This window comes from Scyliorhinus torazame, chromosome 13 (assembly GCF_047496885.1).
Source record: "Scyliorhinus torazame isolate Kashiwa2021f chromosome 13, sScyTor2.1, whole genome shotgun sequence".
In the NCBI taxonomy this organism is placed as follows: domain Eukaryota; kingdom Metazoa; phylum Chordata; class Chondrichthyes; order Carcharhiniformes; family Scyliorhinidae; genus Scyliorhinus; species Scyliorhinus torazame.
The window spans coordinates 179,926,265-179,945,554 of NC_092719.1; the positions used below are offsets into that span (position 1 = coordinate 179,926,265).

Genomic DNA, 19,290 nt, shown 5'->3' on the forward strand with positions numbered 1-19,290 from the left:
CCCAAATCGTTCCAGCCATTTGACCCTGTTGAAGGCATTTTTCTGCGTCCAACATGATTACTTCTGGTGTTCTCTCCCCAGTTGGGGTCAGTATCACTTTCAGTAGGCACCCGATGTTCGATGTTAGCTGCCTGCCTTTGACAAAGCCCCATCTGGTTCTCCGCAACTATCTCTGGCACGCAGCTCTCCAGCCGCCTCGCCAGGATCTTTGCGTCCACTTTAAGGAGTGAGGTGGACCTGTAGGACCCACAATTAGTCGGGTCTTCGTCCTTTTTTGGGATCCGTGGCTTTGAGACTTGGGGCCAGTGTTGGTTGACTAGCGAGTCTGAGAACACCCCATGCAGGTGTGGGGGCCAGTGCTGAAGCAATTTCGTTGTAGTAGTCTGCCAGGAATCAATCTGGTCACAGCGCCTTCCTCTTCTGCATGGAGTTGATACTTTCCATGACTTCCCCCAATTCCAGTGGTTCTGGTGCTTCTAGGCCCCATCTCTTATCTTCCCCCACGGACCGGCATGTCCAGTCCATCGCGGAATTGCTTCATCTCTGAGTTTACCTATGGGGGACTCGGAGATGTACAACCCTCGGTAGAAGGTTGTGAAGGCTTTGTTTATCTTTTTCTGGTGCAGCAAACTAGCCTGCCGCTTCTGTCTTTAACATGAGCTATTTTCTTTGTAGTTGTCAGCTTTCTCAGATTGTGAGCTAGCAGGCAGCTATCTTTGTCTCCATGTTCACAAAAGGTCCCCCATGTCTGGCGGAGTTGGTTGACTGCTTTCCCAGTGACTATCAAGTCGAAGTCCATTTGCAACTTTTTCCCCTCCCTTAGAGGGAGGGGGAGGACTCCGAATCGAAGCGCTGCACAGGGTGAACTTCACCTCCACATGTGCAGGGCTGAAGCTAACACAGTTAAAGGTGGTGCACAGAGAGCGCACCTAACCAGAGCTTTTATGAGCAAATTCTACCCGGAGGTGGAAGACAAATGCGAAATCTACCAGGGAGGCTCAGCCAACCACACCCACATGTTCTGGGCACGGCAGAGAATCCTGCTTGACTGGCGTTCGGCAGCACCCTCCAAGGTTGCAGGTTGGCTGGCTGACCTGCCGGAATTTCTCATGCTGGAGAAAATCAAATTCGCCACCCACGGATCGGAAGAAGGCAGGCGGGGGAGGGGGGAGGCAAACAAAAAGGAACATGAGGTACGAGCAGGACGGACAAAGCCACAAGGGACCGGTCCGATGGCAAGCTAATGCCCAAACCAAATTGTATACAAATACCTGTAAATATGGTGTCTCGGCCATATTGGAGAATGTACAATAGTTATGCCAATTAACGGGGTAGGGGTGTGGGGAGGGGGTGTTGGGGGGGGGGGGGGGGGGGGGTGGGGGTGGTCACGGCCATAGTTGAAGATGCTTGCTTGTAAATATGTGTGGATTTTTCATGGGTTTTTCTCTCTGATCATGTATCGATTATAATTTGGATATAAAATATGAAAGCTCAATAAAAAGAAAAAAGAGATATGCTGGTACTGGAAGTGGCATGAACCAATTTATGGAATAAAGTGCATTATGGGATTTTATGTTCGGATCTGTGGTACTTTCTGGGAGCACACTCCTCATTATGGGCAGTTTATCGGAAAGGCACAGTTTCCAGATTGTGGGACACAAGCATATTGAGACAACTGAATATGCATTTTACAATACAGCTTTAACATGGCTGTCAAATGGTCCTCTGCAGTTTGCTGACCATGGTGTGTAAACCCATGCACACATCTCGTGCTTAGGCCAGTGGAATTCAAATACCAGCCAGGTAATGTGAGCAAACCTGCACTACAACTACTGATCTCAGACTGACAGCTGCAATGAGAATGCTATTTGACCAAGAATGAGAAATTATATAGTTAATTAAGATGACAAAATCCTACATATTATTGATCATCACGGCCTTTGTATAATTAGTAAATGTACTGCAAAATGATTTGGTTGCATTTTTAACTGGAATCATATTAAAACATTGATCGTACACTCCTCAATTTATGATTAGATTTTTAAAATCGGACCTTCTGTTCTAACTTTCCATGCAGGACAGAAAACTTGCAAAGGCAGAACGTCAACGATTTCGAGAAGAGGCAGAAATGCTTAAAGGATTGCAGCATCCCAATATTGTTCGATTTTATGACTCTTGGGAAAGTACTCTGAAAGGGAAAAAATGCATTGTCCTAGTTACTGAATTAATGACCTCAGGAACTTTGAAAACGTAAGTATTTCATCTAAAATATTTGCATTGGTTCTGTTGGCAAATAGTTTATTACATTTTTATCAAGAAGTAGATGATATTCTTCAGTGTAGTGAATAAAGCTGATTAAACGTTAAATGATTGTATACATTTTACTGTGCTGATAAATGGAATGAAAATCTATTACATATTGAAATATTGAGTGGGGGTTTAAGATTAGAAAAGTTCTGTATCTGCAGGAGATGCTGCAAATGTAAAGTTATATTACTATTTAATTACAAAGGCCTGAAGTCACTTGTAACAAACCTCGACCGAAATTCCCTACTGATCACAGAAAAATCACCTTTGAAGCCTCTCAGATATGTGCCATTATACAGATAAAATATAGACGCGATCAAAGAACAAAGAAAAGTACAGCACAGGAACAGGCCCTTCGGCCTTCCAGGCCCATGCCGACCATGCTGCCCGACTAAACTGCAATCTTCTACACTTCCTGGGTCCGTATCCCTCTATTCCCATCCGATTCATGTATTTGTCAAGATGCCCCTTAAATGTCACTATCGTCCCTGCTTCCACCACCTCCTCTGGCAGCGAGTTCCAGGCACCCACTACCCTCTGTGTAAAAAAACTTGCCTCGTACATCTCCTCTAAACTTTGCCCCTCGCACCTCAAACCTATGCCCCCTAGTAATTGACCCCACTACCCTGGGGATAAGCCTCTGACTATCCACTCTGTCTATGACCCTCATAATTTTATATACCTCTATCAGGTCGCCCCTCAACCTCTGTTGTTCCAGTGAGAACAAACCGAGTTTGTTCAACCGCTCCTCATAGCTAATGCCCTCCATACCAGGCAACATCCTGGTAAATCTCTTCTGCACTCTCTCTAAAGCCTCCACATCCTTCTGGTAGTGTGGCGACCAGAATTGAACACTATACTCCAAGTGTGGCCTAACTAAGGTTCTATACAGCTGCAACATGACTTGCCAATTCTTATACTCAATGCCCCGGCCAATGAAGGCAAGCATGCCATATGCCTTCTTGACTACCTTCTCCACCTGTGTTGCCCCTTTCAGTGACCCGTGGACCTGTACACCTAGATCTCTCTGACTTTCAATACTCTTGAGGGTTCTACCATTCACTGTATATTCCCTACCTGCATTAGACCTTCCAAAATGCATTACCTCCCATTTGTCCGGATTAAACGCCACTGCCATCTCTCCGCCCAAGTCTCCAAACAATCTAAATCCTGCTGTATCCTCTGACAGTCCTCATCGCTATCTGCAATTCCACCAACCTTTGTGTCGTCTGCAAACTTACTGATCAGACCAGTTACATTTTCCTCCAAATCATTTATATATACTACGAACAGCAAAGGTCCCAGCACTGATCCCTGCGGAACACCACTAGTCACAGCCCTCCAATTAGAAAAGCACCCTTCCATTGCTACTCTCTGCCTTCTATGACCTAGCCAGTTCTGTATCCACCTTGCCAGCTCACCCCTGGTCCCGTGTGACTTCACCTTTTGTACCAGTCTACAATGAGGGACCTTGTCAAAGACCTTACTGAAGTCCATATAGACAACATCTACTGCCCTACCATTGGTGCCTACCATTGCAGAGAATAAAATTGAGATCAGGAAAGCAAATATTGACTAACAATCTGAACTGGCTGATGTCACAAATAAATGGCACAGACTGGAGAAGGTAAAAGAGCAATTTAAGCACAGTAAAAATCATAAAACGATGGAGCAAATTAAAACAACACCTCCCATCTGAGAAGCATTGGCAACGATAACCCTATTCCCACAAAACAGAAGCCTGCAGACCATAAGATATAGGAGCAGAATTAGGCCATTTGGTCCATCGGGTTGACTCCGCCATTCGATCATGGCTGGTATGCGTCTCACCCCCATTCTCTTGCTTTCTCCCTGTAACCCCTGATTCCCTTATTAATCAAGAACCTTTCTGTCTCTGACTTAAAGACACTCAGTGACTTGGTGTCCACAGCCTTCTGTGGCTTTGCGCAGGTGGTAGCGAGGTTTGCTAGAGTCACACGGGAGGGTTTAAACTAGTATGGCAGGGGGGTGGGTACCGGAGCAATAGGTCAGAAGGTGAAAAAATTGAGGGAGAACTAGGAAATAGGGCCACTACAGCTCTGAGGAAGAGCAGACAAGGAGATGTTGCTGAAAACAGCAGGACTGGTGGCCTGAAGTGCATATATTTCAATGCCAGAAGTCTAACCGGTAAGTGTCATGAGAATGTCACTTTAAGAAATGTTTGGCTGATCGTGTTACTGCAGTGATGTCAGAGTGTGGGTGGAGCTGAGCTCTGGCTCTGCTTTTTAGTTTCACTTTGAGAAAAGCTTGGGTGTGTCTGTTTTTTTGGTTTCGTTTTTCAGTGTTGGAGCTGAAGCCAGACAAAGCAGGTGTACTGTTGATCTCTCTGCCATGAAAAGACTATCTCTTGATCATTTGGTGAATTCAGAATTCTAAATGTTCTCAGTAGTGAATGCAAACCTGATGTGCTTCTGTTAAAGGTTTTGTTTTTAAGTCTTATGGGTGTTAAAAGGAAAGCTTAAAGGATTACTTAGTGTTGTAGTCTTTGGGGGTTGTATTTGAATTAATGGTTGCTAAGATGTTCACTATGTTTTAGAAAGATTAACTTGAATTCATAGAATAAACATTGTTTTGCTTTAAAAAAAATACTTTTCCATTCCTGCTGTACCACACCTGTAGAGTGGGCCGTGTGCTCCCCAGACCACAATCTATTAAAAGTTGTGGGTCAGGTGAACTCCAAGATACACTTGGGGGTTCTCTAAACCCTGGCCCATAACAGATGAACTTAAGAGCTTGGATTTGTAGTTGGAACTATGATGTTGTTGCCATTACAGAGACCTGGTTGAGGGAAGGACAGGATTGGCAGCTAAACATTCCAGGATTTAGATGTTTCAGGTGGGATAAAGGGGTATGTAAAAGGATGGAGGAGTTGCGCTACTGTTTAGGGAGAATTTCACTGCTGTACTGCGGGAGGACACCTCAGAGGGCAGCGAGGCTATATGGGTAGAGATCAGGAATAAGAAGGGTGCAGTCACAATGTTGGGGGTTTACTACAGGCCTCCCAGCAGCCAGCAGGAGATAGAGGAGCAGATAGGTAGACAGATTTTGTGTTATAACCTGCCTGCTTACCATTGGCTGGGGACTAATGACAATCCCACAATCCTGTGGGAGTATGAGCTTCCCCAATGAGGGGGGCAGAGAAACCATTAGTAAACTCCATGTATAAATAAAGCTGGCCAGTTTGGAACTAGCAGGAAGGAGTGTGCAGCAAGGGAAGTTAAACTCGTGCTGGATTCTTCGTGGCCCTCACAAAATTTTGGAAAGGAGTAAAAGCAACAGGGTTGTTGTGATGGGAGACTTTAACTTCCCCAATATTGACTGGGACTCACTTAGTGCTAGGGGCTTGGATAGGGCAGAGTTTGTAAGGAGCATCCAGGAGGGCTTCTTAAAACAATACGTAGACAGTCCAACTAGGGAAGGGGCTGTACTGGACCTGGTATTGGGGAATGAGCCCGGCCAGGTGGTAGAAGTTTCAGTAGGGGAGCATTTCGGGAACAGTGACCACAATTCAGTAAGTTTTAAAGTGCTAGTGGACAAGGAAGTGCTGGTGGAAAAGGATAAGAGTGGTCCTAGGGTGAATGTGCTAAATTGGGGGAAGGCGAATTATAACAATATTAGGCGGGAACTGAAGAACATAGATTGGAGGCGGATGTTTTTTTTTTTAATAAATATTTTATTGAAAATTTTTGGTCAACCAACACAGTACATTGTGCATCCTTTACACAATATTATAACAGCACAAATAACAATGACCTATTTTATATAAGCAAAAAACAAAAAATAAATAAATATTAAATAACAAAAATGAAAACTAGCCCTAATTGGCAACTGCCTTGTCACAAGTTACACCCGCCCCCCCCCCCCCCCCCCCCCCAAATCCTGGGCTGCTGCTGCTGCCTTCTTTTTCCCCTTCCATCTATCTATCCGCAAGGTATTCGACGAACGGTTGCCACCGCCTGGTGAACCCTTGAGCCGACCCCCTTAGGACGAACTTAATCCGCTCTAGCTTTATAAACCCCGCCATGTCATTTATCCAGGTCTCCACCCCCGGGGGCTTGGCTTCCTTCCACATTAGCAATATCCTGCGCCGGGCTACTAGGGACGCAAAGGCCAAAACATCGGCCTCTCTCGCCTCCTGCACTCCCGGCTCTTGTGCTACCCCAAATATAGCCAACCCTCAGCTTGGTTCGACCCGGACCCCCACTACTTTTGAAAGCACCTTTGTCACCCCCATCCAAAACCCCCGTAGTGCCGGGCATGACCAAAACATATGGGTATGATTCGCTGGGCTTCTCAAGCACCTCGCACACCTATCCTCCACCCCAAAAAATTTACTGAGCCGCGCTCCAGTCATATGCGCCCTGTGTAATACCTTAAACTGAATCAGGCTTAGCCTGGCACACGAGGATGACGAGTTTACCCTACTTAGGGCATCCGCCCACAGCCCCTCCTCGATCTCCTCCCCCAGCTCTTCTTCCCATTTCCCTTTTAGTTCATCTACCATAGTCTCCCCTTCGTCCCTCATTTCCCTATATATATCTGACACCTTACCATCCCCCACCCATGTCTTTGAGATCACTCTGTCCTGCACCTCTTGTGTCGGGAGCTGCGGAAAATCCCTCACCTGTTGCCTCGCAAAAGCCCTCAGTTGCATATACCTGAATGCATTCCCTTGGGGCAACCCATATTTCTCGGTCAGCGCTCCCAGACTCGCGAACTTCCCATCCACAAATAGATCTTTCAGTTGCGTTATTCCTGCTCTTTGCCACATTCCATATCCCCCATCCATTCCCCCCGGGGCAAACCTATGGTTGTTTCTTATCGGGGACCCCCCCAAAGCTCCAGTCTTTCCCCTATGCCGTCTCCACTGTCCCCAAATCTTCAGTGTAGCTACCACCACCGGGCTTGTGGTGTAGTTCCTCGGTGAGAACGGCAATGGGGCTGTCACCATAGCCTGCAGGCTAGTCCCCCTACAGGACGCCCTCTCTAATCTCTTCCACGCCGCTCCCTCCTCCTCTCCCATCCACTTACTCACCATTGAAATATTAGCGGCCCAATAGTACTCACTTAGGCTCGGTAGTGCCAGCCCCCCCCCCCCTATCCCTGCTACGCTGTAAGAATCCCTTCCTCACTCTCGGGGTCTTCCCGGCCCAAACAAAACCCATGATGCTCTTTTCAATCCTTTTAAAAAAAGCCTTCGTGATCACCACCGGGAGGCACTGAAACACAAAGAGGAATCTCGGGAGGACCACCATCTTAACCGCCTGCACCCTCCCTGCCATTGACAGGGCTACCATATCCCATCTCTTGAAATCTTCCTCCATCTGTTCCACCAACCGCGTTAAATTTAACCTGTGCAGTGTGCCCCAATTCTTAGCTATCTGGATCCCCAGGTAACGAAAGTCTCTTGTTACCTTCCTCAACGGTAGGTCCTCTATTTCTCTACTCTGCTCCCCAGGATGCACCACAAACAGCTCACTCTTCCCCATGTTCAATTTATACCCTGAAAAATCCCCAAACTCCCCAAGTATCCGCATTATTTCTGGCATCCCCTCCGCCGGATCCGCCACATATAGTAGCAAATCGTCCGCATACAAAGATACCCGGTGTTCTTCTCCTCCCCTAAGTACTCCCCTCCACTTCTTGGAACCCCTCAGCGCTATCGCCAGGGGCTCAATCGCCAGTGCAAACAGTAATGGGGACAGAGGACATCCCTGCCTCGTCCCTCTATGGAGCCGAAAATATGCCGATCCCCGTCCATTCGTGACCACACTCGCCACTGGGGCCCTATACAATAGCTGCACCCATCTAACATACCCCTCTCCAAAACCAAATCTCCTCAACACCTCCCACAAATAATCCCATTCCACTCTATCAAATGCTTTCTTGGCATCCATCGCCACTACTATCTCTGTTTCGCCCTCTGGTGGGGCCATCATCATTACCCCTAACAGCCTCCGTATATTCGTGTTCAGCTGTCTCCCCTTCACAAACCCAGTTTGGTCCTCGTGAACCACCCCCGGGACACATTCCTCTATTCTCATTGCCATTACCTTGGCCAGGACCTTGGCATCCACATTTAGGAGGGAAATTGGTCTGTAGGACCCGCATTGTAGCGGGTCCTTTTCCTTCTTTAAAAGAAGCGATATCGTTGCTTCAGACATAGTCGGGGGCAGTTGTCCCCTTTCCTTTGCCTCATTAAAGGTCCTCGTCAGTACCGGGGCGAGCAAGTCCAAATATTTTCTATAAAATTCGACTGGGAATCCGTCCGGTCCCGGGGCCTTTCCCGTCTGCATGCTCCTAATTCCTTTCACCACTTCTTCTACCTCGATCTGTGCTCCCAGTCCCACCCTTTCCTGCTCTTTCACCTTGGGAATTTCCAGCCGATCCAAAAAGTCCATCATTCTCTCCCTCCCATCCGGGGGTTGAGCTTCATATAATTTTTTATAAAATGTCTTGAACACTTCATTCACTCTCTCCGCTCCCCGCTCCATCTCTCCTTCCTCGTCCCTCACTCCCCCTATTTCCCTCGCTGCTCCCCTTTTCCTCAATTGGTGTGCCAGCAACCTGCTCGCCTTCTCCCCATATTCATACTGTACACCCTGTGCCTTCCTCCATTGTGCCTCTGCAGTGCCTGTAGTCAGCAAGTCAAATTCCACATGCAGCCTTTGCCTTTCCCTGTACAATCCCTCCTCCGGTGCTTCCGCATATTGTCTGTCCACCCTCAAAAGTTCTTGCAGCAACCGCTCCCGTTCCTTACTCTCCTGCTTCCCTTTATGTGCCCTTATTGATATCAGCTCCCCCCTAACCACCGCCTTCAACGCCTCCCAGACCACTCCCACCTGGACCTCCCCATTGTCATTGAGTTCCAAGTACTTTTCAATACATCCCCTCACCCTTAGACACACCCCCTCATCCGCCATTAGTCCCATGTCCATTCTCCAGGGTGGGCGCCCTCCTGTTTCCTCCCCTATCTCCAAGTCCACCCAGTGTGGGGCGTGATCCGAAATGGCTATAGCCGTATACTCCGTTCCCCTCACCTTCGGGATCAATGCCCTACCCAGCACGAAAAAGTCTATGCGCGAATAGACTTTATGGACATAGGAGAAAAACGAGAACTCCTTACTCCTAGGTCTACTGAATCTCCACGGGTCCACACCTCCCATCTGCTCCATAAAATCTTTAAGCACCTTGGCTGCTGCCGGCCTCCTTCCAGTCCTGGACTTCGACCTATCCAGCCCTGGTTCCAACACCGTGTTAAAGTCTCCCCCCATTATCAGCTTTCCCGTCTCCAGGTCCGGAATGCGTCCTAGCATCCGCCTCATAAAATTGGCATCATCCCAGTTCGGGGCATACACGTTTACCAAAACCACCGTCTCTCCCTGTAGTTTGCCACTCACCATCACGTATCTGCCCCCGTTATCCGCCACTATAGTCTTTGCCTCGAACATAACCCGCTTCCCCACTAATATAGCCACCCCCCTGTTTTTCACATCTAGCCCCGAATGGAACACCTGCCCCACCCATCCTTTGCGCAGCCTAACCTGGTCTATCAGTTTCAGGTGCGTTTCCTGTAACATAACCACATCTGCTTTAAGTTTCTTAAGGTGTGCGAGTACCCGTGCCCTCTTTATCGGCCCGTTGAGCCCTCTCACGTTCCACGTGATCAGCCGAGTTGGGGGGCTTCCCACCCCCCCCCCCTTGCCGATTAGCCATCATCTTTTTCCAGCTTCTCACCCAGTTCCCACGCAGCTGTATCTCCCCCAGGCGGTGCCCCCCCGCCCATCCTCTCCCGTGCCCGCTCCCCCCTTTCCCCAGCAGCAGCAACCCAGTAATTCCCCCCTCCCACCCCCCCCCGCTAGACCCCCCGCTAGCGTAATTACTCCCCCCATGTTGCTCCCAGAAGTCAGCAAACTCTGGCTGACCTCGGCTTCCCCCCGTGACCACGGCTCGCACCGTGCGACGCCCCCTCCTTCCTGCTTCTCTATTCCCGCCATAATTATCATAGCGCGGGAGCCAAGCCCGCGCTTCTCCCTTGGCCCCGCCCCCCATGGCCAACGCCCCATCTCCTCTCCCTCCCCACCTCCCCCCATCACCCCCTGTGGGAGAGAGAAATGTTACCACACCGCAGGATTAGAACATAAAACCCCTCTTCGCCCCCCCCATTCGCCCCACCACTTTGTCCAAACGTTCTTTTTAATAATCCACTCATTCCAGTTTTTCTTCTACAATAAAAGTCCACGCTTCATCCGCCGTCTCAAAGTAGTGGTGCCTCCCTTGATATGTGACCCACAGTCTTGCCGGTTGCAGCATTCCAAATTTTATCTTCCTTTTATGAAGCACCGCCTTGGCCCGATTAAAGCTCGCCCTCCTTCTCGCCACCTCCGCACTCCAGTCTTGATAAACCCGGATCACCGCGTTCTCCCATTTACTACTCCGAGTTTTCTTCGCCCATCTAAGGACCATTTCTCTATCCTTAAAACGGAGGAATCTCACCACTATGGCTCTGGGAGTTTCTCCTGCTCTCGGTCCTCGCGCCATAACTCGGTATGCTCCCTCCACCTCCAACGGACCCGCCGGGGCCTCCGCTCCCATTAACGAGTGCAGCATCGTGCTCACATATGCCCCGACGTCCGCACCCTCCACACCTTCAGGAAGACCAAGAATCCTCAGGTTGTTCCTCCTTGCGTTGTTTTCCAGTGCCTCCATCCTCTCCACACATCGTTTCTGATGTGCCTCCTGTATCTCCGTCTTCACCACCAGGCCCTGTATATCGTCCTCATTCTCGGCTGCCTTCGCCTTCACGACCCGAAGCTCCCGCTCCTGGGTCTTTTGTTCCTCCTTTAGCCCTTCAATCGCCTGTAGTATCGGGGCCAACAGCTCTTTCTTCATTTCCTTTTTTATCTCTTCCACGCAGCATTTCAAGAACTCTTGTTGTTCAGGGCCCCATGTGAAACTGCCACCTTCCGACGCCATCTTGGTTTTTGCTTGCCTTCCTTGCCGCTGTTCCAAAGGATCCGCTGCAATCCGGCCACTTTCCTCTCCTTTTTCCATCCGTGTCCAGGGGGAATCCCCTTCTGGTTTACCGCACGGTGTTTTTAGCCGTTAAAATTGCCGTTGGGGCTCCTATCAAGAGCCCAAAAGTCCGTTTCACCAGGAGCTGCCGAAACGTGCGACTCAGCTGGTCATCGCCGCACCCGGAAGTCTGGAGGCGGATGTTTAAGGGTAAATCAACATTTGACATGTGAGAGGTTTACAAATATCAGTTGAAAGGAATTCGGGACCGGAATGTTCCTGTGAGGAAGAAGGATAAATATGGCAAATTTCGGGAACCTTGGATAACAAGAGATTTTGTAGGGCTCTTCAAAAAGAAAAAGGAGGCATTTGTCAGGGCTCGAAGGCTGGGAACAGACAAAGCCTGTGAGGAATACAAGGAAAGTAGGAAGGAGCTTAAGCAAGGAGTTAGGAGGGCTAAAAGGGGTCATGAAAAGTCATCGGCAAATAGGGTTAAGGAAAATCCCAATGCTTTTTACACGTACATAAAAAGCAAGAGGGTAGCCAGGGAAAGGGTTGACCCAATGAAGGACAGGGGAGGGAATCTATGTGTGGAGCCAGAGGAAATGGGCGAGGCACTAAATGAATACTTTGCATCAGTATTCACCAAAGAGAAGGAATTGGGTGATGTTGAGTCTGGAGAAGGGCGTGTAGATAGCCTGAGTCACATTGAGATCCAAAAAGACAAGGTGTTGGGAGTCTTGAAAAATATTAAGGTAGATAAGTCCCCAGGGCCTGATGGGATCTACCCCAGAATACTGAAGGAGGCAAGAGAGGAAATTGCTGAGGCCTGGACAGAAATCTTTGGATCCTCACTGTCTTCTGGTGATGTCCCGGAGGACTGGAGAGTAGCCAATGTTGTTCCTTTGTTTCAGAAGGGTAGCAAGGATAATCCAGGGAACTACAGGCCGGTGAGCCTTACATCAGTGGTAGGGAAATTACTGGAGAGAATTCTTCGAGACAGGATCTACTCCCATTTGGAAGCACGTGGTCATATTAGCGAGAGGCAGCACAGTTTTGGGAAGGGGAGGTTGTGTCTCACTAACGTGATAGAGTTTTTCGAGGAGGTCACGAAGATGATTGATGCAGGTAGGGCAGTGGATTTGTCTATGTGGACTTCAGCAAGGCCTTTGACAAGGTCCCTCATGGCAGACTGGTACAGAAGGTGAAGTCACACGGGATCAGAGGTGAGCTGGCTAGATGGAGACAGAACTGGCTAGGTCAAAGAAGGCAGAGAGTAGCAATGGAAGGGTGCTTTACTGATTGGAGGGCTGTGACTAGTGGTGTTCTGCAGGGATGAGTGCTGGGACCTTTGCTGTTCGTAGTACATCTAAATGATTTGGAGGAACACGTAACTGGTCTGATTAGTACGTTTGCGGACGACACAAGGATTGGTGGAATTGCGGACAGTGATGAGGACTGTCAGAGGATATAGCAGGATTTAGATTGTTTGGAGATTTGGGCGGCGAGGTGGCAGATGGACTTTAATCCGGACAAATGTGAGGTAATGCATTTTGGAAGGTCTAATACAGGTAGGTGTTATGGGCCAGGGTTTAGAGAACCCCAAAGTGTATCATGGAATTCAACTGACCCACAACTTTTAATAGATTGTGGTATGGGGAGGACATAGCCCACTGTACAGGTGTGGTACAGCAGAAATGGAAAAGTATTTTTTAAAGCAAAACAATGTTAATTCTATGAACTCACGTTAACCTTTTTAAAACATAGTGAACAACTTAGCAACCATCCATTCAAATACAAACCCCAAAGAATACAACACTAAGTAATGCTTAATAACGTCCCAAACAACATCATGAAGACAAAAGAAACACCTTTTAACAGAAGCACATTAGGTTTATATTCACTCCTGAGAACATTTATAATTCTGAATTCACCAAATGATCAAGAGATCAACAGTGCACCTGCTCTGTCAGGCTTCAGCTCCAACACTGAAAACGAAACTAAAACACACCCTGCAGCCTCCTCAAAAACGTAAAAAGCTGACAGCCCAGCTCCACCCACTCTATGACATCACTGCAGTAGTGAACACCCATTTCTTAAAGATCCTCTTACTACAGATATTTATATGCACATCCATTTATAAAAGGTACTCACATGACATAGGGAATATACAGTGAATGGCAGAACCCTCAGGAGTATCGACAGTCAGAGAGATCTTGGTGTACAGGTCCACAGGTCACTGAAAGGGGCAACACAGGTGGAGAAGGTAGTCAAGAAGGCATACAGCATGCTTGCCTTCATTGGCCGGGGCATTGAGTATAAGAATTGGCAAGTCATGTTGCAGCTGTATAGAACCTTAGTTAGGCCACCCTTGGAGTATAGTGTTCAATTCTGGTCGCCACACTACCAGAAGGATGATGAGGCTTTAGAGAGGGTGCAGAAGAGATTTGCCAGGAGAGGTTGAATAAACTTGGTTTGTTCTCACTGGAACAAAGGAGGTTGAGGGGCGAGCTGATAGAGGTATATAAAATTATGAGGGGCATAGACTGAGTGGATAGTCAGAGGCTTATCCCCAGGGTAGTGGGGTCAATTACTAGGGGGCATAGGTTTGAGGTGCGAGGGGCAAAGTTTAGAGGAGATGTACGAGGCAAGTTTTTTTTACACAGAGGGTGGTAGGTGCCTGGAACTCGCTGCCGGAGGAGGTGGTGGAAGCAGGAATGATAGTGACATATAAGGGGTATCTTGACAAATACATGAATATGATGGGAATAGAGGAATACGGATCCCGGCAATGTAGAAGATTTTTGTTTAGACGGGCAGCATGGTCGGCGCAGGTTTGGAGGGCCAGAAGGGCCTGTTCCTGTGCTGTACTTTTCTTTGTTTGTTCTTTGTGGCAATGAGTTCCACAGATTCACTTCCCTCTGGCTGAAGAAATTCCTCCCCTCATCTCAGTTTTAAAGGATCATTTGTTCAGTCTGAGTCTGTGCTCTCGGGTTCTAGTTTCTCCTACTCTTGGAAACCTCTACACTGTGTATCCAGCGCAGAAATCCAGCAACTAAACCGATGACACTTCATTTGCAGAAATTCAGCTGGTTTAACACATCTATGCCATCAGGAGAAATGTGAGCTTCCTCGCACCTGATTAAGGGCAAATCAGTGTTGCCACACTACGCCACCATTGAGGACATGGAAAACTTGGGCTTCCTGCCTTATCCCCCACAGAGGATAAATGTGAAGTACCCCTTTCCCCATGATGATATTTTTTTTGAGAAACTCTACCACTACACCCCAGCCCCACGTGCTTCCACCCTTCAGCATAAATGTATCTATTTCTGATCCATGACAGCCAAAGCTGGCAGCAAGCAGAAAATTACATTGATGTTGAGTCCTTAACAAAGAAAAACATCCCAATGCATGCTAATTGTGTACCTTGTGTTGCCCTATTATGTTTTCTTTTTTCTTTTCATGTACTAAATGATCTGTTTGAGCTGCACGCAGAAAAATACTTTTCACTACCTCAGTACACCTGAAAATAAACTAATCCAATCTAAAGAGGCATCATCGGGAAAAGGATTTTGAGCCAAAGGAGGAGGTATTAGTGGGGGGTAGTCAAAAGCTTGAACGAAGAGGTAGTTTTCAAGGGTGTTAAGGGAAAGGAGTCGGTGAAAATGTTTGGGGAGGAAATTCCACCACAAGAGGACCTATATTACTGAAAGTATGCCTGCCAATGGCTGGGAAATGTATGCCTCAGAAACCTGGAAAATAAGTAGAGATCTTTGGAGGCATTTGAAATTTAGATACCAAGACATAAATTCCACATATAGACCATAAGACAACTAAAGAGGTGCTTGAAATAGTCAAGAGTGAAAATAATTCTTCTGAAGAGCTCTTCTGGAGAGCGAAGTGGAAGGCAGCAGAATGAGGAATCAATCTAGGTGTAATTGGTTGACCCATGTCAGAGCAATTACAGATGAGCTACGTGGATGTGATGAGGATGGCGCAAGACAGATGAGCGTGGCATACTGTGACAGGAGATCGCCTGGAAGAATAACTGCAAACAGTAGCAATACTTTATTGTGCACTGAAAGCATAAAATATTTACAATAGTAAAAACAAAATGCTGAAAATACTCTGCAGATCTGACAGCATCTTCTCTCTTGATAGTTGTTGCTTGAATCTGCTGAGTATTTACAGCACTTTCTTTTTTCAGATTTCCAGCATCCATATTCTTAACTAGTTTTCGAAGTAAATTTAATGCAAAAGGTGAAACCAGTGGCGTTGATTTTTCTAAATTGTTCTTTGCTCCTTCAATTATCCAGTTACACGTGGGCAGTCAATTTGCTAAATATTATACCTGGCTTTGTTAATGGGAGGTCACTCAGCTATGACATTTTGCTGATTTAAATCTTTTTAAGGAAAAAAAAACGTTATTCCAATTAGATGGGAAAAAAAACTGGAATGCAGTGTGTTTAAAATGTAAATAAAGCTCTGTGTCAGGCAAAATAGAGGCTGTACATTAGGGAACTGTGCATCAGTTTGTGATCAATAGAGGCTACTGAACAATTAATGAGGGACGTTCTAGCCAAACTCCGTGTTCTGTATGAAATGTTACAGTATATTAGATAAAGTAATCAATCCGCCATAATAGTCACTGGGAATGCAGATGATGCAACTCAAGTTTGTGTGATTGTAAGGGAACATTTGTTGGCATTTGACTTACCATTACATGGGTGAAGGAAAGTTGCTGATTTGATTTCAAATGGTGAGCACTTTTGAACTATGCTCATATGCAACTAAAATAATTAAGCATTATATCATGTGGGTTTAACAATAAATGTTTTGTTGCAAAATACTGCATTGGGATGACTTTCATTTATTAAATCTTTTCCATTTTCTGTGACCTTTTGTTACAGTGTGTAACATTTAATGAAGCAATCCTATGCAATCAGTTTGTATTTTAGCTTTATAAGAAACAAGCTTACTGGTTAAATTCACTGTTGGGCAGTGTTTTAGCTATTTAACTATTGAAAAAGAATGTGCTGTGGTAGTTATGCCACTGGAACCAGATTAAGGTTTCAGGACCACCATGGAGCAAGGGAATAAAAATTCAATTAACTAAAATTAATCTGGAATAATAAAGTTAGTCTATGGTGAATGTGCAGTTTTGTTTTCCTGAGGAGGTGGGCGGGCCTCCAATTTCCTGGGTTTGGAGTCACATGTAAGCCAGAAGGCTTCCTTCCCTAAAGTTATTAGTGAACGATATGGGTTTTTACAACAGTTGACTATTTTAATTGTCTTTTAATTCCAGATGTTTATTGAATTCAAATTCCACTGTTGGGATTTGAACATGCCTCCCCAGAGCATTACCCTGAGTCTCTGGATTACTAGTCCAATGACAATATCACTGCGCCATTTCACTCTGGGATCAGGATCCTGACCTCCTCCTTCAACATCGCATCAGCACCCTGATGCCCAATGAGATTTTTAACAAATTCTGTTAGTAGTCAGGTTGCATGCTTGCTATGGGTCAAAATCCTGTAGCTCTCTCCCTAAAAACATTGTGGGTGTACCTACACCTCAGAGACTGCAGCAATTTAAGAAGGCAGCTCACGCACCACTTTTTTGACGGTGACTAGGGATGGGTAATAAATGCTGGCCTAGCCAGTGATGCCCATATCCCATGAATGAATTTTTAAAAAATATACTTGTCACCCGCCTCTGGGCTAGTTTTAGAATGGAATCCCTGCAGTGTAGAAGGAAACCATTTGGCCCATCGAGTCTGCACTGACCCTCCAAGGACACCCTACCTAGGAGACTAAGGGGCGGTTTAGCATGGCCAATCCATCTAGTCTGCACATCTTTGGACTATGGGAAGAAACCAGAGCACCCTGAGGAAATCCACGCAGTCACGGGGAGTATGTGCAAACACCACACAGTCACCCAAAGCTGGAATTGAATCCTGTTCCCTGACGCTATGAAGCAGCAGTGTTAACCACTATGCCATCGTGCTGTCCTTGGAGAATCAGATAGGATGGTGAAGGTCTGTGGCGGTAGGTTGGCGTGTTGGTGACAGCCAGTTAGCATGAAGGCCCCTGTTGAGGCCAAAACATGGGCAAACCTAGGGGAGCTGGGAGAAATGCTCCCCAAAACCCACCATAACAATAGGTACACAACTGCAGCCCCAGTCCATCCGAAAAGGGGAGGGAGGGATTGCCCCTCCATGATAATGGTCTGGCAACTATGACCTTTTTGAATGTTAAAAGTTTATAAAAATTCTTAAGAGGATGCCTCCATGTTGATGGGCCTTTTGTCCTGTCTGATCTTTTAGTGCTTTAGGATCTCTGATTGGCACCTCCAGCTTCTGGAGCTATCCGCTATACTTCATTGGATGGCAAGCATGCATCCTGACTACTAATCGCGTTTTGTCAAAAAATCTCATTCGTCATCAAGGTGCTGATGCAAGATAGGAACGTCTGGGTCCCGACCCTAGGATGAAAATTTAGCTCCACAAAACTATTGGATCTGGTATACAATGGTATACAAGGGAAAGAAATCTGATCGTATCCGGTCTGGCCTACATACGAGTCTGGTTTGTGGCAAAGCGGACAGGTCAGAGGCAGGAAATCCTGCGGCGAGAAACTCACTGCTTGACTTCCCAAAGCCTATCCACCATCTACACAAGTCAGAAGTGTGATGAAATATTCTCCATTGGTCTGGATGAGTGCAGCTTCAACAGCACTCGACAAGCTTGACATCATCCAGGGCAAAGCAGCCTGCTTGATTGGCACCCCATCCCTCACTTTAACATTCACTCCCTCCTCCACCAATGCACAGCGGCAGCAGTATGTACCATCGACAGTTGCACTGCATCATCTCACCAAGTTCCCTTTGACAGCATCTTCCAAATCTTTTATCTCACCTAGATAGGACTAGGGCAGCAGATGCATGGAAACGCCACCACCTAAACACAAGATACTGACTTCGAACTGTATCACTGTTCCTTTGCTGTCGCTGTGTCAAAATCCTGGAAACTTCCTCCCAAACAGCACTGTGGGTGTAACCTCGCCATATGGACTGCACCAACTCACCACCATCCTCCCGAGGGCAATCGAGGATGGGCAACAAATGCTGGCCGAGCTGGCGACAACTGCATTTCGTGAAATAATTTTTTTAACTCCGTTGAATTCAAGAAGGGAGCACTCACTCCCATTTGTAGGGCAGTTAGGAACAGGCAGTAAATATTCGCCTTGAAAGTGATTTTCCCATCTTTTGGAATTTTGTTTTTAAAAATTAAGATTTGAATTGAATGAAAAAAAAAAAAAAAAGAAAATTGCTTATTGTCACAAGTAGGCTTCAATGAAGTTACTGTGAGAAGCCCCTAGTCGCCACATTCCGGCGCCTGTTCGGGGAGGCTGGCACGGGAATTGAACCGTGCTGCTGGCCTGCTTGGTCTGCTTTAAAAGCCAGCGATTTAGCCCGGTGTGCTAAACCAGAATAATCCTGAGATATTCACAATTGCTATTTTAATTTTAAGAATGCTGCTGTAACTGAATATTTCTATTTACTTGCAGATATTTAAAAAGATTTAAAGTGATGAAAACAAAAGTTATGCGAAGCTGGTGCCGGCAGATATTGAAAGGATTATATTTTCTACACACAAGAACCCCACCGATTATTCACCGGGATTTAAAATGTGATAATATTTTTATTACTGGTCCTACTGGATCAGTGAAGATAGGAGATTTGGGTCTTGCAACTCTAAAGCGTGCCTCTTTTGCCAAAAGTGTTATAGGTAAATACCTGACGATTCCTTCAGATTTATTATGTTACATAAGGACTTAAGAAATAGGAGCAAGTTTAGGACATATGGCCCCTCAAGCCTGCTTCTGTGCTTAATAAGATCATCGCTGATCCTCAATCTCAATTCCA

At 46.6% G+C, this 19,290-nt stretch overlaps 1 protein-coding gene across 2 annotated transcripts in view; it reads left to right on the plus strand.

Annotated features, from left to right (window-relative positions):
* The window catches only part of LOC140388402 (serine/threonine-protein kinase WNK2-like), a 282,238-nt gene that overhangs the window by 81,689 nt on the left and 181,259 nt on the right, over nucleotides 1–19,290 (plus strand). For both annotated transcript variants that reach the window (XM_072472511.1, XM_072472512.1), the window contains exons 2-3: nucleotides 2,078–2,250; nucleotides 18,933–19,153. In XM_072472511.1, coding sequence (XP_072328612.1) covers nucleotides 2,078–2,250; nucleotides 18,933–19,153 — 394 coding nt within the window. The remainder of the gene's footprint in view (nucleotides 1–2,077; nucleotides 2,251–18,932; nucleotides 19,154–19,290) is intronic.